Below are 25,545 nucleotides of genomic sequence, written 5' to 3' on the forward strand. Positions count from 1 at the left end.
GTTTTCTGAGACTGAGAAGCAAACAAAGGAGCCATCTCGCCTTACTGAATTCCGTCATCCCTTTATTATTCCATATTCAGGCAACCCCGGGCAAGATGACAGATTCAGAAATGATTCACTGTTGGATTTAGAACAGATTTTCAAAAGAAGAGAAAATGAGAAAGATTAGATTAGGACAGTGTCTATCAGAAATTTCTTGCATTTGACAGTCTTCCCACTATATTACAGTATCTAATAGTGTAAAATGCCCTTTGCTAAAGTTCACATGTTGGGTGCATCCCGTTGAAGGAAGTTTCCATAAATTGGCCCAACTGTGGTGTCAGCCGCTGTGAATGAAACCTCTAGGCAAGAATGAAGGTTATCAGTTAAACTGTTAGTGGATTTCTGCTTACACACTTTTATAATTTCCTCTGCTCTGCAGCAGTTTGAATGTCTTGAATATTCTTTCCTCGAAGAATATTTTTTCTGTTGGGAAGAGGGCTCCCTTAGTAGCCATGTGGCCTCAAGTCTCTGATTAGTTTCAAGAAAAATCATGATGCTGTAATAGCCATTTTTTTTTCTTACTGGTAGTGTGGGAGAAACACTGTTGCTTTCAACACCAAAGATTGGCTTAAATGCAAATCTTGAGCTTCTGCTTGTGACTTAGCTGGTGTTCCTACATAGACATCAAAATACTTACCATTGGTAGAAACTTTCATTTTAGCTACTCTGTCATTGTCATACCTTATTTTGTTTTGTTTTATTTTGCTTTGTTTTGTTTTTTAACAAGAGTTTTAGCCATCAGAAAACATTTCTTAGAGTTAGAAACTGGTCCTATACCCATTTTCCCTATCGCTATCAACAGAACACACACACACACACACACACACACACCCTTAGGTACAGGCTTCCATTTACAACAACAGAATTGCTAATATTTCTTAGTGTTTTGTTTTCTTTTTCCTGGAAAACTTCACCATTTAGAGTCCTTCACTTAAGTATATTCTTATGTTGGAACTTACACATTTAGTTAATACAATATTTTTAAAAATTTTTCTACAAACATTCTTGTTTTGTTCAGTGTGTCTGTTAAATATTGGTCTGAGATTTCCAAATTATAAAGAGTGATTCATGTGTAAAATTTCCTCAGTTAGCCTCTCCACCTTTCCAATCTTGCCTCATTCTCTTTGCTCCATTTCTGTTATGCCTTCCTGGGAGAAGAATCAGGTTGAGGACAGAACTGCAATGCATTATGACCAGGGGGCTCCCTAGGGTCCATAAACACCCTCCCTCCTACCCCCACACAACACACACACAACCTAGGAACCAACTGCTGCTACTCCCCCCATGATGTTACTGAGAGGCTTTAGCACAAGGGAAAATGACACATGTGATTTCACATCCACTTTATTAATTAGGTTTGTTTGATGTCATAAGCATCATAATCCTTGGTGTAAAGCTCTCTGGTAATTTAGCTGGAAACAGGACTTAAATTTAAGCTCTAAGGGAAGATGGATGTTTCTCAAATCTTATCACCCAATGGTGTAATTTTCATGACCAAGGATATACGTTCTGTCAACAAATTAGACAAAAAAAAGAGAAAAAAAATCTGTATCTAAGGGCAGACTCAAAAGCATTTGGCTAACTAACCCAGCCCTGGATAAGCCAGAGGCGAATGAGAAAACTGGGAAAGACTGGGTGTCCCTGAAGATGCAGCTTCACTCTCCCTCCTAGGCTGCTGCGGAATGGCTCAGAGGAAGGGAAAAGAATGTCTGGCTTGAAAGCATGATAATTTTTAAAAGATTTATTTATTTTTAGAGAGAGAGGATACGAGAGAATGTGCATGCATGCACTCAAGCTGGGAGGGGGTAAGGGGAGAGGGAGAAAGAGAGACCCTCCTCCCACCGCAGGCACAGAGCCAGGTCACTGGCTCAAACCCAGGACCCCACGATGATGACCTGAGCCAAAATCGAGAGTTGGCCACTTAACCAACTGAGCCACCCAGGTGCCCCCAGCATGATTTTTTAAAGAAATATTTTCCCCTCCACCACCATCATTTACAAAGGCAGTCTAAACAGCATTTTGGAGTCTTATAGTAATATTCTAGTAAAAGGAAGAGAGTAGAATTGAAGTAAGAGCTTTCCCTTTTCTCCTTTCCACAATAATATTTTATAATTTCAGGGCGGAGGAAAACTTAGAAATCATTCGTTTCAAATCCTTCACAAGCCAAAACCCATTAATTTCTTTTTCCTTTGAGAATGTAAACCATACTCATTAGTATGTATATTACATATGTGTGCTATAACTTGATTATGATCTCTCCATTGTCCTTTTTGTTTGAATCACATTTCTTAAATCATTATTGTGAAAAAAAAAAAACAGGTGTTAAAACCTAGTTTTAACTTTGATAGATTAGAGGAAGAAGCATGTTTTCATAGACAAGGGATAGTGAAAATTTGTCTAAGTCCCCACCATATGGCAAGCAATGAGCCAGATACTTGATATTCAAGTACTGGAACTTATTTAGATTTTTTGTCCTTTATTCAAAGTCACACAGTTGTCAGACTGAAGATCTAGAAGTTTCGGACTATAAACCTAGGAACTCATCCCACTTGTTTCTTTTCCTCTGTGTGAACCTTCAAATTCCACACGTTTGATATTTTCTTCTGTATTTCTATATCCATATTATTTAATTTGTTGTGGGACACAAAGTTTAATGCCACAGCCAGACAAATAAGAATTATTTTGCTTTCTGAAACCAGAGTTTATGAAATTCTGATTCAAAACTCCTAGAGAAGTACCACTGTCCTGGTAGAAGGAATCCAGGGTCACGGAAGTCATGAAACCTTGGCTCCAAAACTCATTTTCTTAGTCTCTGGCCTCTCTGTGTATTAGTTTTATAACTTGGAGGAAAAGGGGAAAAAAATACCTGCCTTGATTACCTTCTAGTGCTACTTTAAGAATAAAAATGAAATGGATTTGAAAGGATGTTGAAAATAGTAAATAAAAACGAGATTGTAAGGCAGTGCTATTTGAGAGGCCTTATTCTTTATAACAAAAAACAATCCCCAAATAAGTTAATCCCAAGGGCTCTTGAGGATTCTCCAGTAGATAGATACACATCTCTATTTTTATCTATGTTGTAGCTCCATAATTTTTTTTTCCCCAAGAAAACACCAGTGTGCTCTTGGCCAAATGTAAGCATGCTCTTAGCTTAACATTTTTTTATCTATTTGTTGGTAGAAAGATTGATTTTTTACATAAGAAACCCAAGCAAAAATAAATGAAATTCTGCTCTCTATCTCTGTCATAGTTCAAGTAAAGTTTTTTTTTTATGGAACTTGTATGTTTTTTGATGTGGTCTTTTTTTTTTTTTAATTTTGAAAATTGGACTACTCTCAGTGGAGATCCTCAGACTATATGAAAATGCACAGAAGCCATCATTTTAAAATATTAATTAAGTTGAGATACCTGGGCGGCTCAGTCGGTTAAGTGTCCGACTCTTGATTTTGGCTCAGGTCATGATCTCAGGATTGCGAGATGGAGCTCTGTTGAGCTCCATGCTCAGTGGGGAGTCTGCTTGAGATTCTCTCTCCCTCTCCCCCTCCCTGCCTCACTCTCTCTCTCTCTCTCTCTCTTTTTTTTTTTTTTTTTTTTGTCCAGGAATGTAACACCATTCCAACTAACATTTCCATGGGTCTTTCATTTACATAATGTTGCTGTTGGTGGGCTGAATTTGGTTGTCTGTGGTGATTTGATCAGTTGTTTTCTCATACTGCACAATTTCATTTTTTCCTGTGCATCAGAAAATCTGTTGAGAAGTTGTTATTTTTCTAAATGATTAACTCAGAAGTCAGTGTAATTTGCTGTCTCTATTAGGCTGAAATCTAGACCACACATTTTTGCCTGAGTTCTGTTCACACTAACAATAAGTTGCTTTTATTTATTTTGACTGTGACTGGTTGGCTAAACTTGCTTCTTTCTGTCATGTGAGCTGCTCCATTTCAAGCAACCTGGCTTTATTGGCCTTTGATCTTGGGATTTTCCACTAGTTTAATGACAGACTGGCATGAGTTGTGTCTCCATGAGTCTCTCTGCCAAAATTTTGGTTTAATTAGGTTATTTTACTATTATTATTGTACTTAAGTCACTTATCAATTTTGAGAATAATTGTCTGTGTCCTGAAGAAAGTATTAGTTGAGGGACTTTTATGGAAAATAAAGGCATGTCTTTGTTCCATTCCACGAAACTAACATGAGATGAGAGTAGCTGAGTTCTGTTCCTCTGCATCCCAGGGAAGTGAGTTGGTCCACCTGCCTTAAAGTCAGTCAATAAATACACAGAAAGATCTGCTCCTTCTCCTGCTGATGGCTTTAATAACACAGATTAAATGTTCCTTAGGCTAACCTAATATGCTGAGTTTAGTAAACATGTTTTACTGATACAATTACCTACATAGATGTATATTAGTAATTATTTAAGCTACCCTTGAGATCTTCCTGTGAATCTAGGAACCACTTCAGACAGAGAAGGGACTTTGGAGAGTCTTAAAGATAGCTTTATGAACCCTACAGTGATCAGTTTTAATGCAGGTAACAAGTCTTAGTTTTCTAATCAAAAAACATACTTTAAAAAGAAATCATACTCTAATTCATCATATTTCAGTTCAATTCAATCTTATTTCTCCATATGTGTCTTTAGTGGATGACTTACCATTATTTGTGTAAAATTAGAGTCTTGGAGGTAACCTTATTCATACTCTCTGACCAGGGACAGTTGTAAAATAATTCTAGATCGATAAATCTCTGCCCAGCTTTCAAAGTCACAAGTGAGGCAGACACTTGAGGCTTCTCTAGAACCTTCTTGGTCTGAGATTTCATTTGCATGAAACTTTAATAATCATAAAGCTCCTAACAGGGACCCCACAGCCATGTCTCAGGTGGAATAAATAAGTTCATTTACTCCTGTTTTTCCTTCTAGATTCTCTTCTCCAACCTATTTTTGATCATCTTTTCTGAGATGTCTCCATGAGCCCACGAAGACCTACTAACACTTAATTTTACAAAACATGAGTGCAAAACATATTCTCACCCTGAAGTTGTAAAATGATAAAGCTTTCATGTGACTCTTTTGCAGGAAATATTTTATAACACAGAAAAGTCAGCAAAACATGGAATATAATATTCTTTAAGAGTGAATACTACTGAAAGAAAATATACTTAATTTCTATGAAAAATCTGAAATTATAGAGTATAAAAAATTTTAAGACATTTTGCAATTGGTATTTCTTGGACAAGCTAGTATTTTAGAACTTTTAAAAATATTGGTTACACCAGGGTGCCTGTTGGCACAGTCAGTTAGGCATCTAGCTCTTGGTTTCAGCTCAGGTCGTGATCTCAGGATCCTTGAGATGGAGCCCTGTGCTGGGTTCTGTGCTCAATGTAGAGTCTGCTTGGAATTCTCTCTCCCTCTCCCTCTGTCCCTTCCACTCATGCCTCTTTCTCTCTCTCTCACTGAAATAAATAAATCTTTAAAAATATATAATACTAATTTGCACTACCTTTATTTTTGCCTCTTTCCTTTTACCAAGTTATACCCTATTGTTTACCCTAAGGAAAATAGTCAGAATCTTTCATTGTTTGTTTATAAGTTGGCTTCCCATTAGAATTTCTGCTGTGCCTCAGTTTCCAGACCCAGAAAGTGGGTGTCTGTTTCCTTATTTACTGGAGGTGCTCTGTTAAAATGCCAGTGGGACTAGAAGTAAACCACCGATAGCCACTCTCAGTTGGTGATGAATTGCCAGGAATGTCTTATCATGCAGCAGCTGCTACCTGAGAAGAAATGCCAAGTAAGGTTCATTGCTGATAAATGGGCCAGGGGTTAGGCACCTAAGCCCTAATCCCCTGCAGGGTAGATTGTAGAGACAGGTAAGTTTTCTAAGGGAACAACTCCCAGGAGCTGTGTTGGGAGGCATCATTTTTCACAGATTTTGAAAAATCCAGAAGTTTCCAGTTGTGGTAAAATGTTAGACATTAGTGAATCTGTATAAACAATATAAAAGGCTCTTTGTAACTTAAATTTTAAATGATTTCCAAATAAAAAGTTAAAAAAGAGACGTTAGCAGAGGAAGATGAAGAGGTAAAACTGAACTTATCCTAAATTTCAATTTCAACCTGTAATCAAGTTTTGAATTGTTTATTTATTCTTCTGATAAACTTGGCCCTCGTTTAATGCCAAATCTTAACATCTCAGTTGAAAGGCAACTTGAGGGCGCCTGGGTGGCTCAGTGGTTGAGCTGCTGCCTTCGGCTCAGGTCATGATCTCAGGGTCCTGGGATCGAGTCCCGCATCGGGCTCTCTGTTCGGCGGGGAGCCTGCTTCCCTCTCTCTCTCTGCCTGCCTCTCAATCTACTTGTGATTTCTCTCTGTCAAATAAATAAATAAAAATAAAATCTTTAAAAAAAAAAAAAAAAGAAAGGCAACTTGATATCATGTTTAAATATACAGACTTTGAAACAGGCTGCTTGGATTTGATTCCTTACTTTGCTGACTACTTCTGGGTGACTTTGAGTGTGTTATTTACTCTCTGTTCATCACTTTTCTTATCTGTAAAATGGGAACACAGTATCTACCGTCTAAGGTTGTCATTAGTATTAAATGATTTACCATTTATGCAATGCTCAACTCAGTGGCTGGCATGGTGCTAGAGATGTCCGTTACATTAATGTTAACAATCATCATGCAAACATTTAACCCTTTTAACACAGTTATTTTCCACTGATGAGAAAGAAGGGAAGACAGATTGTAATCAACTGAGGCAAGAGAGGACCTTTGCAAACAGCAAAGGAGCATCCATAGGAATATTTTTCTTGCCCTGCCCTGTTGGAGGTTCACTGGTCAAGGACAAAACACAAGTGTCATTGCCTTTGGTATCCTGTGGTCCCAAGTCACTGCTCAGTGCTTAGTGAGCCACTGCCTGGCTAGCAGGTACCTCTATCCCTCAGTCCCTGAAATGGAAAATTTCAGGCCATATAAGTGTTACCAGGCAAAGTGACAATGTTATCCAGAATGCAGTCTATTTACCCTTTTAACACATTTCACGCTTGCTAAGTTTTCCTTACGACACTGTTTTTAGTGTTTCAAAGACCATTATGTGACATAGAGCCTTGCTGCTCAAAGTGGGGTTCCTAGGGGCAGTATCAGCAGCCCTAGAAGTTTGTTAGAAGTGCAGAATTTCAACCCCTTCACCCTGAGACCTGCAGAATCAGAATCTGTATTTTAACAAGTACCCCCAGATGATTCTCATGTGCCCTTCAGCTTGAGACGCCTGACGGAATCCACTGCCTTGCTTCTAGAACAGTGTGGAAAAATCCAGATGTGGCTTCTGGTTCTCGTCCTCCTCCCACCCACCCTCCTAGGACTTCTTTAAACAATCCTGTTACTCTTTCTCTGTTCCCCTGAACAGTGTTGTTCTGCACCCTGCCTGAATGGCAAATATTCACAAAAACTACTTTGAATAATTTTCAACATGTGCAAATACAGGGCAAGCTACTGCAAGCCAAGTGTTTGCTGGGAACCATGCAATGCGAGAGATCAAAAGATAGGGTGACAGTTCGCTTCACCTCTAATTCCTTTAAAGAGCATCAGGTAAATGCTCAGTGTTTCCATTTTGTTTGCCAGTATAGGCACAGTCCCATGCAGAGCGTCATTCAATATGCGGGGTTAATTAAGTTCTTAGTTCTGTTAGGAAAAAAGTGCTGAGGCAGTTAGAATTTCTAACTCAGAAAATCAATTCAATTGATGGGCTTTATTTCTGAAAGGAATAGCCAGTCTCTTGTCCTTATATTTACATATTGATTAGCCCCTTTCCATGAACGTTTTGATCTTTTAATTAGGTTTCCAGTGTTTTTAGTCACTGGATTAACAATCATGTCCTGTCCACATGGGCTGTGAAAGGTGGTTAACATTGTATTTTTACCAAAAAAAAAAAAAAAGTTTTTCCATGGTCAAAATATTATGAGTTATACTGGCCACTATAGCTGTTTTATTTCTGGAATACACTCAGCTCATTTATGGCCTAAACAGGATTTTTACTTCAGGGGCCATCAAAGAAGTTGGTATTGCTGCTGCTTACAGGTATATGCCCTCTATCACCCATTTTCTCTCTTTAGGAGTTGCTTATTGGGGAAACCCGTCCACTTAAATTTTTCTGTTTCTACATCTGCATACATACATGTCTATGTGCCCACCTTTGTATCACTCTCCTGTCTTAGTTTATGTTACTTTTGTGAGGAGATCAATTTCAGTGGACTGGGCGAATAAACCAGTGACAAGCAATTACCATTGAGAATTGTAAAAAAGAAAACAAATGTTCTCTAAGTTTAGAAAATAGGAACCCTGGATCTGTCATTGGAGGGTAGGAAATGGAAGCATCCACGCCGCACATGTGCAAAAAAAAAAAAAAAAAAAAAAAAGGAGTTTAGTCTGTGTGCATGTCTGTTGAGAAGGGACCTGTGTGTGGCCATCAGGCCTCATGGTGCAAGCCTCACTGTGGCTCCACGCAGCACGGCTCAGTCCATCCAAGCCCTGAGATCCTGAGTTTCCTTGAAGAACACTGTACATTTTTCAATTTTCTCTTTTTTTATGGCTTTGGCCTCATGCATATAAGCGCCTTCTGACTATGTCTTATTATTACTACATTTTAAAGGAAATTCTTATGTCTACCAAGAACAAAAACATGAATAACTGACAGTATTAAGGGTCCCAGGTAGAAAACACAGTTATGGAAGGTCTGATAAAAGGTAGGAAAAGAAACACCTGGTATAGAAGAAGGGGGATGGAATAATATAGTGATCAAAACTCAAAAGTTTTGGGGTGCCGGGGTGGCTCAGTGGATTAAGCCGCTGCCTTCAGCTCAGGTCATGATCTCAGGGTCCTGGGATCGAGTCTCACATCGAGCTCTCTGCTCAGTGGGGAGCCTACTTCCCTCTCTCTCTTTCTGCCTGCCTCTCTGCCTACTTGTGATCTCTTTCTGTCAAATAAATAAATAAAATCTTTAAAAAAAAAAAACTCAAGAGTTTTCGGGTCAAACATATGTGGATTAAAATTCTAGCTTTAGTACTTCTAGTGATTAGAACTTATTATTTTGTTTTGTGTGTGCGTGAAGTTGTTGTTGTTGTTTTTTTTTTTTGTTTTTTTTTTTTGGTTTAATTTTTTATTTTTTATAAACATATATTTTTATCCCCAGGGGTACAGGTCTGTGAATCACCAGGTTTACACACTTCACAGCACTCACCAAAGCACATACCCTCCCCAATGTCCATAATCCCACCCCCTTCTCCCAAACCCCCTCCCCCCAGCAACCCTCAGTTTGTTTTGTGAGATTAAGAGTCACTTATGGTTTCAGGCTTATTAAAAAACTTTCAAGAAACATTGAAAGAGTTCCCATATAGCTTTTACCTAGCTTCCCAAATGTCAATACCTTATATATTCATGGTATAATTATTGATACCAAGATATCAACACTTGCCCTATACTCTTAACTAATCTGTAGGCCTTGTTCATATTTGTTAATTGTTCCCAGACCATCTGTTTTTCTTATTTAGAATCCACTCTAAGACCTACATTGCATGTATTTGTCCAATATCCTAGCATCCTTCAATCTATGATAGTTTTTCAGACTTTCTTTGTCTTTTTGTGAACTTGATGCTTCTGACGAGTCTGTTACTTCATATAATGTCTCTGATTTGGGGTTTGTCTACTGTTCTTCATGTTTTAACATGGGTCTCTGTTTTTGGCAAAAATTACTTTTTGTGGTATTACAGAAATGGTATTTTGTCCTTCATTGTGCATCATATCAGGAGGTACGTGACTAGTGATGTTAACTTTGATCACCAGCTTTGGGTGATGTCTTCCAGATTCTGTTCCTTCACTGTAAAGTTACTATGTTTCCTTTTGTGATGATCAGGTATCTTTTGCAAGATACTTTGTGACTATGCAAATATCCTGTTTCTTATCTTACTTCCAACCTCTAATTTTACCATTCAGTCTTGCCAAATACAGACAAAATACTTGCATAATGGCTGATATATTTAATGCTAATTCTATTTTCCTAACACCAATAAATATAGTAGTTATGATTATTCCAATATAACAAACATGAGAGCATCATAACATGGCTCAGAACATAGTATCTAATGGTGATATTGGTTCAGTTTGCCTGCATTGATATTAGAGACAACAGACATCCCATCACTTCCAGCTCTTTGTTAGGAATCAAATAGGGAGCTGTTTTTGTTTCGGAAACTAGTTCCAAGGAACTATTGCTATGCTAGGCACCTTCGTGTGTGTAATGTAATATTCACCATCATTGACTCAGTGCTTATGAAGGTCCACATGTTATTTGGTCATTTGATCCTTATAATAAACCCTTGAAGAAACGTCTTGACTACAGATGAGCAAACTGTGGCTTAAGTAGGCTAAATAATTTATGAAATCACACAGCTACTAAGCACCAAAGCAGGGATATAATTTCAAGTCTCTCTGAGTCCAAACCCATGCTAGATCATTAAAAACGAGAAAAGAACCATTGCAAATTGAAAAATAAAGCTTCATCAGGCTCCATTAAAAGAAGATTACAAAATGTGTGTTTTCTGATTGGTAAAGGAGGAAGGCTCTGGTGATCGATTCTAAGCACTTATAGGTGAATGAGTTTTATGTGGACTTTATCCAGGTTCAAGAAAATTACTCAATTGTTTTGTGCATTCTGGAAGGATATATCATATCACAATTAAGAAATTAAGTTTATTTATAGTTAGCTACAAAAAAGTTATCCTAAGAAGAATGATTATTGAATCATTCTTATTTACTAGATATATAAATCGTATTGGAAATGAGATCATTTATTCAGGTATTCCAGATGAAATCTAGTGTCACTAGATATACTCATGTAAATAAAGCAAAAAACATGATTTTTCTTAAATTTTGCAGTTCCTCTCAATGTTAAGGCTTGCCATAAATAAACAAATTGAAAATCATATGTCTCAAGATTTATTTGACTATTTTTTGAAATGCTTTTGGGAAAAATAATACAGACCACATTTTGCCAATAATAATAATAATAATATCCCACCTATTTGACAGCTACAAGATACAAATGTGTGCTCCTCAAACATCAAATGATTTGAATGACTGAAAATAAAATGTTAAAATATGTAGCTAAATATTAATGATTGATTCATGAATTCATTCTCCAATAAGTGAATTATCCCTAAATTCTTTGGACACTTTGCTATCATGAGCTCATGAAATCAGCAATTACTTAAAGTTTAGTCACTACTGATTTTCTTGCAGCAAGCTCCAAGCTCTTTTTATCAGGATTATGTCTTAAACAAATGAAATAAACACTTGGGGGAACCAGGAAAGTGAAGCTTTATTACTTTACATAAGATGTCTTTTTAAAAAAAGTCTTAAAATAAAAAAGCAGTTTTTATTAATGACATTATAAAAAATGGCTTTCAAGATGATAAATGTGCCCACTCCATATACTTAACTTGTATTAAGAGGCTTCTGTCTTTAAAGTGTTACAGGCATTGGCAAATTAATTTATTGTTGTAATACTGCTGAGAAATAGGCAAACAAGTTAAACTAGAATAGTGTTTACTTAGGATTACAATTCCCGTGTTATTAAAAAAGAATTAGCAGAGATCATAATAATTAGTCTGAAACAGACAGCAATTAGCATAAGAAGAATCTGTAGAAGAGGCAATAAGAGGTGCAGACACTCTTAGAGGTCTAGTAGGATGGCCCTAATTGAGTCTGATAGTCTGTTCCCAACAGCAATTTTATGGGGTGCATTGTGGGAGATTGTGATGTGGTTTTAAAGGTCACAGTTGTGCATGGCTGTACCTGCCATGAATCTGCAGACCACCTGGGATCTATTTATAAACCTGTACAAACTCTTCAAAGAATGTTTCATAAATTTATCCTCCCCCATATGGAGAAGTCATATGTGCTTGCTTGTCTCAAAATTACCATTTCTCCTTTCAAATAATTCACTGCTTTCCACAGAGTGTAAGGAAGTAGCAAATTCAGTTGATCTTATTTATGTCACGCATGCTCTTGAGAATTTCACTTCTGAGCTTTTATTTTATATTTTTCCCAGACTGTTAATTAATAATCACATGACAGGTTTGCTGAACCCTTCGTCCCTCTACATAGATATATTGCTTAAGGGGTGAGATCCAAGACAGGGTAAAGTACAAAGCATGTTTCAATATTACGGTGGCTTTTGTTTACAGTGGCTTTTTGTGACAAATTCCAGGGTTCTGTTAGCCTTTCTGGTGGCAGAAGAGTCCCTTGTTGAATGTACAACTTGGGGTCTTTCTTATTTATTTTTTATTACGTAGCTAAAGGATGCTTAAGTAACGAGTCTTCTCACACTTAACCAAAATAACTCTCTGCCTTGTACTCTTTCTCTCAGTTAGTGGTACTGCAGTCCACCAGTCACCCAGCCGGAAACTTGTCTTTTTTTTCTAGACTGTCTTCCCTCACTCCCAATTTAAGTGTCCTTTCAGTAATCACAAAGGCCTTCTGCTTTTACTTTCTGCCTATATGTTGACCCATGGCTTCCATTCTCATGGCTTAAAGTCTCATCTGGTTAACTTCTTGTTCCTTCACAAGAGTCAGTGTGAGTGCCTTCTGCTCTGGGATCGGTGGCCTCTCTTGGTCCTTACTCTGCCCCTGCCTAGTCCTGCTGTTTATCCCTATGTGATGTCCCCCTGCACAACTTTGTGAACCCTTGAAGGAAGGAATTGGGTGGGACTCACTGACTGTTTTATCCCAGCCCCTGACTTATGGCCTGGTAAATATGAGGTGTTAACTAAGTGATCGTCAACTGGATGAATGAACAAATAAGGTTTTTCTTTAGCTCCCCCCATGCCTGGTTTATATATCACACTGAGACAAAATAATAATCCAGTTATCCATGGGTAATTATATTGAATATATAATCATTCAGCTTCCAAACACATCATGAAATTCTAGGGAAATCTGTTTAGTTTTGTTTTGATATAATTTGGTTGTGTGTGTGTGTATGTTTTAAGAAGGAATAATAATAATTTTCAAAAATTTGCCTTTCTGTATGACTTTTCTCATCACTTTGTTTTAATCTCAGTTAATTAGGACCATTGGCTTTGGTGTCCATAAAACCCAGGTTCCAGTTCTAGTTTTCATCTTGGGCCATTTTTAACTACTCTCATGCTGAGTTAGCTTCATTTTGAAACAGTTATTATTTGAATCTTGTGCAACTGCTTTATGTGTATGTGTATATACATAAAGAATGCTAGGTAAGATATACTAAGAAGACATAACCTGAACTACGAGGTCAAAGAGGGACTTTCTGGATGTGATCCTAGCTAGCTCTTGTTGATACTTCTTTATATTCCTTCTGGCTCCCTGAGTTCACCTGAAACCATGGGAGGCAGTTCTAACAAATCAGCCACTTTCCAGCTTAAGTACTGCATTTCTTCTTTCTACCTGAGGGTGCAAGCATGGATAGTCTGGTGGAGGGGAGAGTTAACCTCTATTCAGTAGGAGATGGGAGTTGATGGACAAATGTCCCAGCCTCCTGACCTCCAATGAAAAGATTCTGAGGTATGTCTTTCCTGTTGTTGCTCAGAGATTCTCTAAGGAGAGAACTACTATAGCAGTGAGATACCTAATAATGTATCTACCACTGGTTTCTCTTTTCCTTGTCTCACTTTTCCCACTTTCTTTACCAAATGCTTCCTGATCACCTTCCATACAAACTATCTGCCCCTAAGTCTTTATGTCAGTGTTGATATTTAGAGCACCAACCAAACTGAGCCAAGGCTTAAAGAATATGGAAACCATGACCAACCAAGGTTGAAAGAGTATGACAGTCAGAAGAGACATCATGTAGCAGTACCAGAGCCAAGGCTTAAAGGTGGCAGTTACAGGAACTAAAAGATGTTCTAGAAGACTGGCTGGAACATAAAATGGGAAGGGAAATTTGTGAGGTAGTAGGGGCCAGTTAGTGTTTGGTCTTAGAACTCATGGTCACTATTTTGATATGATTGTAGAGATGGCAGGATCTAGATTGAATGAAGTGCGGGAGTGATATGCTAGACGGTATAGAGAACAAATTCTAGGGGAAATGGAGCCAAGACACTATGAGGAAATTATTAACCACCTACATTTGGGAACTATTACCCACAGAAAAAATGAGTGGATTTCACAAGTATTGAGAAGGTAACGTCTTTCTAAATTTTCATTGCTAAGTTCTTTATCAGAGTCATTGAGGTGGTCATGGTGGTAACTAAGGTAAACTGGTAATTTATACATGAAAACATTTCAGCCATTTTTCTTCATGATCATATAATAGCAAATTTTCTTTCAGAGCCTACTTTCTTCTCAGAAACAGAGTCTTTAACTTATATACTTATGCACCTCCATCTTCTAAAAATATTGAAATATTGAAAGAATATTTCATATTCTTCCGGGTCATCTGTGGTAGTAAATAATAGCATTTGTTAACAATGTATGTTTAAACTCAACTCTTAGTTTGGAAGTGAGGATGCCTATGGATGGTAAATTTTACCGATTTGCTCATCAGTATGAAAATAAATTAAAATGATGAAGAATGATACACCACAGCAAGTGCCTTTATAAAAATTATTTTTGATGTCTTTGTGAGATAAGTGATTTTGCCATTAAACCTTTTATTTGAGGGCAATTAATAACCACTCATTTCAGTTAGTGCAGTGAAAATGGGTTTTATTGTTGCCATTAGTCAGCAAAAATTAAAAATGGTGATAAACCCTTGCTGAAGATGCAACTTTCATTAAAAAGGAGGAAATGAAAAACTAATTGAAAGTTACTGTAAATTTTGAATCATTAATTTCATGCCAAAATAAGTCATTAGAAATCTCTGATGGATATAAAAAAGCAATCATTTGCAAAATTGGAATGAGCAAAATTCAATCTAGGTGTACTTCTCTGTTTTTTTTTAATTTGTATATTGGGAGAGCTATAATATAGAGACTGTTGAATTTTAACAAAAAAGCCTTTTGCTATATGTAGTTTGTATGTGCTGTGGGGTTCTAAACCAACTAATTAATTCCCCTCAGGATCCTTTTATTTCAGTTGGTCACCTTTGTTATAACTCACTGCTTTTCTTGCTTTTTGTCTAATGATAATATGTCTGGTTCATATCACTTCACTATGAAAAATCTAGGGTTTTTGTTTTGCCTTGTGTTTTGTTTTTATTTTACTATATATACTCTGTGTGTATATTTATTGTATAAATTGTATGTTGAATGTATAAATATATCTGATATTTATAAAAACAATAATATATAAATATTTGTCAATAATATAAATATATAATATATACATATAATATATAATAATAAATTAAAATACATACAAATAAAATTAAAAGCCTCAATCCCCTTTTTAAAAAAGAGAAGGGTAAAATTTATGAGCTTTCTTCTCCAGTCTCTCTAGTTTTCTTCTATGCAAAGAAAAGTAGTTCTCTGATAACCAGCATTTTTTTATTCTTCAACTCTGCTTTTGAAAGGGAACATAATATACTAAATCTGGAGAGCTCATCCCACCAAAAATAAAAATATCCGCAGGTCTAAATCACAGTGCAAAGTATCTTGTTCCATGAAACTACCTTTCATTATGGGATGTACAGAAAACAAATTGAATGTATAATTACATAAAATACTTTTTTTTGATGTTGTATCCAATGAAACTTGGCAGATAACATGCTCTACTATTTTGGAGAAAACTAATCAAACCAAAAAGAACTGTAAAACTAATTGGTTACCATGATAACTGAACTGATTCTCAGTGGACAACTAAAAGGCAATAGTGATATTAAGAGAGGTAGCTTAAATTGCAGCAGAAACTTCCAGATTCCTTTTGTAAGCGAAGAACAAACCAACAAACCATCACAGCACAACTTTTTTCCTTCTCACATACTTCGAACACTTAATTACCAGAAAAAAAGAAATCCTTTATTGTCATTTAGGAATCAGGTTCAAATAGCCAACTGCAGTCATAGTGGTGCAAAGTAGAAGCATCATTTTTTTTTAAGTGGAAGACTTTTCATTTTACATTTACTATTATGCACATTATTGATTTTCTTTCCTGGTTGTTGTTCCTTGCAGAGAGTGAATCTATCTTTCGATTTTCCATTTTATGGCCATTTTCTACGAGAAATCACTGTGGCAACTGGGGGTAAGTGGTTTTCTACCCATTCACTCTAAATAATCTATAGTTTCACTATAGTTATTATTTTTAATTTACTTTACATTTCAATAGGGACACTTATTGGGAAAACTATTGTCTTCTATCACAAAGTCATGGGTATAAATAAAACCTGAGAAAGATTATAGCTATTGGAAAAACTTTTCAGCAGAAAAAAATTGTAGTTATAATAATTTTCAGCTTAGATTCATCTGTTTTCCTTCTACCTTTTTTCCCCTTCTTTTCCTTCTGCGTTTTAGCTCATTTTTGGTAATATGGTAAGATTGTATAAATGGGAAGAGATCTAGAAAAAAAAGGGTGCTTATGGAAGTTGTTACAGTATTTTTCTTTTCTCTTAATGTTAGAATTGATTGACATAAATATATGGACAAACATCACCTCATGTATATTAGCTTCAATTATTTCGGCCCTCCCCCCATGCCTTCAATGCCACTTAGGTTGACTGGCAGCTCATTTGAATCTTAAAAAGAAACACTGAGATTCATTATGTAATCCTTTAGTGTTATTTTTCTGCACAACCTTTGGAAGTTGCTTTAGAGATTAACAATGCCCTAGAAAGGCAATTATTGTACTTTATAGTATATCCCAGAAGTCAGGAAAAAATGTAATCCTTAAGTGCTACTAGCAGAAATAAGCAAAAGGCCAGAGAATATCCCTGTATTCTGAGAGAAAAACATAAAAATGGAAGCCTAAGTAAAGATGTAAGTTAAAAGAAATCCAGGCCGAGTGCCCGTGCCTAATTCACCAAAGACCAGAGTCCTTCTCCTGTACTGGGTTTCATGATTGCTCTTTCAAAAGGATAAGAGAGTCCTTTTGATCAGTACTGCCATATTTTAATATAAGACTTAGAGTTATGTAGGAATCAGAATAAGCTTTGTAGCTGGAAATATCAACAAGCAAATAAGAGTTTTTGAGTATCTACTCTGAGCAAAGGTAAATACAGGTACCTCTGTCTTGGGATTACATAGCCTACTGGACTATTAGAGTGAAGCAGAATGTGGCAGTTCCTTAGAAAATAGAAATCATGAAATATAGGTTTCCAGGGATGACAAAGCTCAGATAGCTGTGAACATTCTGTATAGAGAAATGATTGTTTAAGATCTTCCTTGAAGGATGTCTCAGTTTCAAGGGTCGTGTAGAGGAAGAAGAGTAGGTCTCATGGAAGAATATCTTGAGTAATTACACAGAACAAAAAATGGGTAAGGTATATTTCGGATACCAAATAGTTGAGTTTGCGTGAAGCTGAAAGCGGTTTTACAAAAAAAAAAAAAAATGTCTTATTAAGATGATAAAAATAGATTGGGACAATTTTATATACTGCCTCAAGAGTCAGTTGGAGTCGTTAGTACTTTTTTAAGGTAAGTGATGAGCTTAGGAAACTGAATCCAGACATTTGTGTAACTCCTTCAAGTATAAAAAGACTGTGTTAGTACACATAATTGGAAGAATATTGCAATAGTTTGTGTGACACATATTGAGGGCCTTGGCAATTCTGTGGCTTCAAACAGAGAAATGATGCTGTCAACCAAAATTACAGACTCAAGCAGAAGAGCAGGTTTTAGGGAATGCCAATGGCTTCAGTTCTGAAACTATTAAATTATGTGTAAAGAAAGGACCAAGTATGGGGCACCTGGGTGGCTCAGTTGGTTAAGCATCCAGCTCTTGGTTTCGGCCCAGGTCCTGATCTCAGGCTTGTGAGATCGAGGCCCAGGTCAGGCTCTGCGCTTTGCATGGATGCTGCTTGTTCCTCTCTCTCCCCCTCTGCCCTATCCCCCCTCAAATAAATAAATAAAAGCTTTTATGCTGAAAATAAATAAATTTAATTTAAAAAAAAGCTTTTAAAAAAGGACTAAATATAAGCAAATTCACAGAAGGACCGTGTCTTTTTAAGGAAAAGGCTTCCATGCTGGAGATAGGACCATGTCTTTTTGAGCCCACTGTGTATTTCTGTGCTAGTATATTGCATGGCATTTAATAGCCATTTAATTAATATGTTGAAGGAATGAGAGAAAAAGAAAAAGGTAAGATTGACATCATGAATTACATCATGCCTACTAGCATCTTGAAAGTATGATAGAAGCATGGTTATTTTATAATATGGACATTAGGCATATTTTCTGACATTTGGGTTACTGGTATTCAACTGAATTTCAAAAAGTGAATTCTTAATCACATTTGTTCAAAATCTGTACACACAGCGGTAAAAATATGGGCACGTTTGATTTTCAGCTTCTCAAGTTGCTTTATCCTTAAAAGTCATGTCAGTGATTCAGCCAATATGAACTAAGATTTCCCTTAGCTGAGTTGGTAGGAAAAAAAAAAAAAAAAACCAAACCAATAGCTATGTCATCTTTACTGCTTCAAAGTACCACTTTCCTTTGAAACGATCCTCAAAACAAGTGAAAAATCTGGTGCCTTGAATGATCTCTGTCTTCTTTGAAGGGAACACTAATGCAAAGAAACTCTTTTTTTCTCTATTTAAAATATGCTAGCCTGGAGGTTGCATATATAAACCCATACCCTATTTAAAGGAGACTCAGCTGAGATAATTTACACACTTAATCTGAGTTCCTTGAAAATGAAACCAGAGATCTCCTGAAAGCTTTCAAATAAATAACTTCTTTGTACTTTTATTGTTCATTTATTGAGTCAGTTTTGATTGGATACCCTACCATGAGAAAGACACAGTGTGTGATACTTCACCATATGCAAAGGAGAAGTTTGGGGTCCTGCTCCAAAGCTTAGAGTCTAAGAAGAGGACGGGGTATATGACTGAGCATAAGAGGAGGCTCACTGTAGATGCTGCCGGGGCGGAAGGTTGTTCTAGGAGGAGACCATTCTTTTTGGGCTAACCGAGAACAGGTTTGTCATACTGGCCTCGAAGGAAGGTAGAGGTTTAGTAGGCAAAGAGGCAGGTGGAAGTGATGTGGAGAGGAATGGGACTGTCCAGACAAGGGGATGGTGAGCAAAGGGACAGAGCTGAACCTATAGTGAACATATCAGGAAGGCTGACAAAATATATCGGTTTATCCTGAATGGAAGGTTGGAGTTAGAGTCTAGTAGAGAGTAGATGGGAAGAGGGATGGCAAATACCTTGAACATTATAAATTTGCTTGCTAGCCAGCAGCTATCAGGTGTTCTTGAGAGCAGATCTGGCCTGTGTTGGCAGGGGAGAGCAGGGTAAGGTGGGGGGTGGGGGCAAGAAGGCAGTCAGCAGCAAGGATCTGGTATCTCCGCAAGGTCTGCCGTGCCTTGGCCAGGGTGGATGCAGTGAAGAAGGACGGAAGGGGCAGCGCAAGACACAGTGTTGGGTTCTTTCATCATAAGGGCTGTGGAGGTTTCTAGGCAAAAGGATCTGTGAGGACACAGTGAGTAAAGCTAAGAACAGCTCAAATGGGGACTTGTGAATAGAGTTTTGATGGATCTCTTCTGTGACTGACTAGGTGTGAGAGGCAGACGGACCTATCTGACAAATGCTCGACAGATTGAAAAAGTTATTAACTGTGAATGGCTTTGGGAGAAAAGTAGAAACTGTGAGTGAGGTTAAGTCAAGTTGACTGTAGGCCATTCTAAAGAGACCAGGGACTGGGATTTTTAGGTAGGGACACGTGGGTGTCTGTGAAACAGATATGAATATTCTATTGACTGTCAGTTCTCTTCAATTGTGTCGATAGATTCCTCTTGAACTTGATTTTACATTAGATTGGGGGAAAAGAAAGTGAAATGTGAAAGTGGATATTTTCAATCACAATTTGCTTCATTCCTCCCACACCGTTTTCCCATTTCCCATGCCTCCTTAAAATCCAGCCCCCACACCTCCCCTCTTTCTCTGTTCACATAGACACAAATTTCTTTTTTTTTTAAGATTTTATTTATTTATTTAACAGAGAGAGAGAGAGAGAGATCACAAGTAGGCTGAATAGCAGGCAGAGAGAGAGGAAGGGAAGCAGGCTCCCCAGTGAACAAAGAGCCCAATGTGGGGCTCAATCCCAGGACCCTGAGATCATGACCTGAGCCAAAGGTAGATGCTTAATCCACTGAGCCACCCAGGCACTCCTAGACACAAATTTCTTTAAGACTGAAATGACCTTAAAGATATCTTTGTTACGGGCGCCTGGGTGGCTCAGTGGGTTAAGCCGCTGCCTTCGGCTCAGGTCATGATCTCAGGGTCCTGGGATCGAGTCCCGCATCAGGCTCTCCGCTCAGCAGGGAGCCTGCTTCCTCCTCTCTCTCTCTCTGCCTGCCTCTCTGCCTACTTGTAATCTCTCTCTGTCAAATAAATAAATAAAATCTTAAAAAAAAAAAAAAGATGTCTTTGTTACTGCTAAGACCAGCACCATTTCAAAACAGAAAATAGTTGAAAAACACAGACATCTGCCTAAGTTATTGTGATCCATCTTTATATTTAAATATGTATGTATTTAATTATGATACACTTAAGTTTATTGTTAAAAATGGAAATAAAAACTAAATATCTGGCCATTTATTTATAAATTATAAGCATGAGTCTTTGTTAAGCATTTTAATTTTCAAAAGCTTCAATCATCCATACAAATAACAAAATGAATTGGAAATACCATCTTATTTTCTGGTTCACTGGTAACAGAATTTGAATGCACTCATTTATCTTTTTACTTAAAAGATACTTCAGAATACAAATATTCCAGACATTAAAAAACTAGTACTCTGTGCATCTCATAAAAACATTTCATTAATGATACCACTAAGCTGTGTTATTTGAATATATATCACACTGCTTTCATTCTCTTGCTTTATCAATACTCTAACTGGTTCTTTTTCATTATTAGGCTGCTTAGGTGATATTTTAAATATTTCAAAAAGTAGATTTAAAAAAAAAGTAGATTTAAGTGTAAGGATTCGTTTTTTTTTTTTTTAAAGATTTTATTTATTTATTTGTCAGAGAGAGAGCGAGCGAGAGCAAGCATAGGCAGACAGAGTGGAAGGCAGAGTCAGAGGGAGAAGCAGGCTCCCTGCGGAGCAAGGAGCCCGATGTGGGACTTGATCCCAGGACGCTGGGATCATGACCTGAGCCGAAGGCAGCTGCTTAACCAACTGAGCCACCCAGGCGTCCCAGGATTCGATTTTTATTTCTTGTGACCATCACTTGAAATATCTTTTTCATGAGCCCATCCTGGGTACATCATACTAACTACAATGACACAAAATGTGGGGACGGGTAAGTGATGCATTCAAAATCATGGGGAAGAGAAAGGGTGACAATATCCACATCATTCTGGCCCCAGGATTTAAGTTTGTAGACAGATGCTGGTTTGTAATTAAAATAGTGTGTGGAATTGCTGGCAGTTGTATGCGAGAATCGGAATCAAAGATGACATAAATTAAAAAGGTAATGATGAACATGTATTACTCACCTTGATTGTACAAAGGATTTGCCCTCCCTTCCCTTCAACATGAATATCTAATTGGAGGTTCAATGAAAAAAAAAAAAAACTGCTTAGAATTTTTTCTGAGGGTACAAAAGCAGTTTTATTCACCCTTCTCTGTTTTCTATATTCTGTTGTGGTTTTGTTGTTGTTGTTGTTGTTTTTTAATATACTGACATACAGCACTATTTTCATGTAAGGTATTGAATATAAATTGATTTTATTTTATTTGCTACATGATAACTAATGAAATAAAAAATGTTCATTATGGGGCGCCTGGGTGGCTCAGTGGGTTAAAGCCTCTGCCTTCGGCTCAGGTCATGATTCCAGGGTCCTGGGATCGAGCCCCACGTTGGGCACTCTGCTCCATGGGGAGCCTGCTTCCTCCTCTCTCTCTGCCTGCCTCTCTGCCTACTTGTGATCTCTGTCTGTCAAATAAATAAGTAAAATCTTTAAAAAAATGTTCATTATGTCATCAGTGTTTAAGATATGAAAGGTCAGAGCACAGCATTTAAAACATCAAAAAGACAAAAGTAAAATATTTACCTTCCTTCTTTCCCTGCCTCCTACTCCATGCATTCCCCTCCCAAGAAAAAAATCACCATTACCCTTTGAGCTTTGGTATGTTAAATTCAAATTTAGAGTAATTTCCTAAATTTGGTGTATAGTCATTCACTTTTTTTTTTTTTCACTTTAAGTCCCCAATAAGGGAGGTTAAAAAAAAAAAAAAAAGCAGTGTGTATTATTTTGATTGGGTTTTCTGGATATATATTAGCAAATCTTCCAGTTCTTCTTTTGTTCTCACTTTCAAGTAGTCATATTTTAATTGTAGTTCCAAATAATATTTCATACTTTTTAGAGGGACTTGATTAATAACAGTTAATAACGAACTTCTTCAGAGTGGAAGAGAGTTCATTATTCCTTATGATGATTGATTTATAAATACCAAGTCTGTCATCTTTCAAGTGTATAACCTCATGGAACAGAACAGAATGCATCCATTAACTTTCTGAATCTAGTGAAAAAGTGAATGGAGTTATTTTGTCTTTTAATATTATTATTACCATTGTTGTTGTTATTAAGAGAAAGCAGAAGTTATGGGTCTCTGGAGATCTGATGCATGAAGGGAAAGTACGAAAGGGATAGATGCTGGACAAAATAAAGCCATCCCATTCGGGTCACTAATTTAAAGTAACAAACAAGATCTCAAGGATTCCTGGACAGAAAGATAAGTTTTGTGATGTCTGCTTTGCTGTATCTAAATGATTCTCTGTGAAGTCCCTCTGAAAACCTGAGACCATTCATTTGAGCAGTCCTCCTAGATGATTCATTGTTCCCCAGACTGTCTAGTGTCCAGAATTAAATTCAGCAGATTCACCAACACTGCTACATTTCTTTCCACCATGACTTTATGAACTGCATGTTCTCAAGCCCCTTTGTTTCTTCTGTGTATTGACACATCATATTCCATTAATTGACTCTTTGGGACCGAGGTTAAGTGTGGCTGGAGATTAGAGCAATAGGAGTGGGGCCACCCAGGAAATAGACTCAAGTCATTAGGAATGATCAAGAAAAATCCGAGAGACAGAAATATGGGCAGAACAAAGGAAGGAATTTCTAGAATAGTACCTTCCTTTGCCATGACAGCCACAGAGGAGTCTACCCATCCCTGGTGCTTAAACATTCACCTAGGAACACTTGCCTCTGGAAAGCACCATTTATCCTTTCAGGGATCCAGGCTTTATTTGAAATATTGGCAACAAATATTTTGCTTGCATCCTGTCCTAGTCACTTCATCAATAATTCAGAAAAATAACAATATTGCACAGATGCTCAAATATATCACCCAAATGAAAACAAAGTGTGTCTAGGTAACTAATTAGTAAAGTAGCAATGCACAGCAGGTTCTCCAACGTTGTCTGATCCTGGAAAAGAAGGGGAAAAATACTAAGCACTTGAGGACTGACTTTGGACCCAAGCCAGTTCAGGAATAAATTCGGAGAAGCTCCCTCAATTCCCCCTGAAGCCAACAATTGCAATTCAGTATTTTGGAGAGGTAGTCTGGCATCTAGGTTAAGATAAACATACTGATATTCAAATCAGAATATATAAGTTTATAAGTCAAACTAGTCATAGCTGTTATAATCTTTAGGAAATTACTTTCTATCTGCCTTGCCTCAATTTTCCAGTCTATAAAATAGCATAATAAAAGTACCTAACCCAGAAAGATTTTTGTTCAAGTTTAAGTTAACTAATAATCTGTTATTGTTACCTATTTCATAGAAAATGCTAATTAATAGCATATATTATTATTACTACTCTTTTATATATATACTTTTTCTCTTTTATCCGTTTCAAAATACTTCCTTCATAAAGCTGTGCTTGCTTCTTAAAGTAGTTTGTCATGTTTTCTTTGATGTCATTATCCATATCTCAGAGAACGTCTAAAGACTTAACTTGTCATTATCTCCATTTTAAAGGCTGACTCATCCATTCAGGAGTGGGAGGTATAAAGGGTCTAGATGACTTGGGATGTCCTCTTCATACGCATAGGCATATCTGTCATCTGTAACTGTAGTGCAGATCTTCTCTAAAGACTTCCCAGTACCAACATTCTGTGACTCTGATTATCTCACCAAATGTAACAATTTTGTAACACATGGCAGAAGAATCTTGAAATATTTCTCTAATTGTGGTACGATAGGCTGTAACTGGATAACAGGCATGATTATCATCAGCAGGCCACACATATCATGCTCCCTACTCTACCCTGTGTGTGACAAGAACTTCGAGGACAAGTCATCAAAGCATCAGGTTAGTTGTGGCTACCTGATGGACATCCCCCCCAGCAGCATCTAGATGGCCTTTTATGGATTTGAGAGTCACTTAATTGCTAATAACCAACTTGAAAATGTACTAAACACCCAACCACAAATGCAAAATGAAGTATTTGTCTAGTTAAATTTATGTGTGCTGGTTAGCCTTTGAATAAGGAGACAGATTTTCTTATGGATAACCATTATTTCAATGCTCACCATTATTTTCAGTTTCTTTTCTTAATTCTTAATACTTCACAGAAAACTAGTAGGTGTACTATGAAAACAGCTCAAAATGATGTTCTCATTTCAACTGATACAGCTCTGAGGCTTAAACATAGCATTAAAAAATAATAATTCTAAATGTTTTGTTGGCTGTTTCTAATGGGGTTATGGTAGATTAAGATTACATTGTTGGTCTGACTAGCTGAGGGGCTACAGAGATATTTTTATTTAATCTTCTTGGATTATTGTTCAAATGAGAGGTTTCTGCTGAAGGCAAAGAAGATTTAAAAAACACCTTTTAACTGGTTTATTATCATTTTCCACAGCTACTTTAAAAAGCAAGCATCATTTTAGTTAATAATTTGCAGAAAAAACCCATAGCACTTTTAGATTACTCTAGAAAAATAGGAAATAAGGAGAAATTGGAACAACTAGATTTTGAAAAAAAAAAAAAAAGGATTATGTAACTGTTAAAGAGTAAAAGCTCTTTAACATTTTTTAATTATGGCAAATATAAATAGGGTAAGATTTACCATTTATGGGTTGGCCATGAAGTTTTAGTCATTAAGTCAGCTCTGACTTTTTTTTCTCCTGTTCCCCCCCCCCCCTTTGAGGTAGTAATTCTCTGAGTTATCAGTTTCCTCCACAATGCATTGAAAACACAGCTATCCCCAAAACTTTACACCGGTGCACTCCTATAAGCAGTGTTCTCTATTCTCTCTTTTAACCTTTCCAGTTCTCAATAATTAGAGATTATTTTGGAGAATTTTTTTAAAGCTACTTTTTTTAGCACTAGATAAAATCGAATAAAACTGATTATAC

General features: G+C 36.9%; 1 protein-coding gene across 3 annotated transcripts in view; it reads left to right on the forward strand.

The window, feature by feature from the left end:
- PLXDC2 (plexin domain containing 2) overlaps window positions 1–25,545 on the forward strand; it is a 490,615-nt gene that overhangs the window by 222,524 nt on the left and 242,546 nt on the right. For all 3 annotated transcript variants that reach the window (XM_082742067.1, XM_082742069.1, XM_082742068.1), the window contains one exon: window positions 16,178–16,247. In XM_082742067.1, the coding sequence (XP_082598193.1) occupies window positions 16,178–16,247 (70 nt within the window). The remainder of the gene's footprint in view (window positions 1–16,177; window positions 16,248–25,545) is intronic.

This window comes from Mustela nivalis (genome assembly GCF_964662115.1).
Source record: "Mustela nivalis genome assembly, chromosome: 7".
NCBI classification, from domain to species: Eukaryota; Metazoa; Chordata; class Mammalia; order Carnivora; family Mustelidae; genus Mustela; species Mustela nivalis.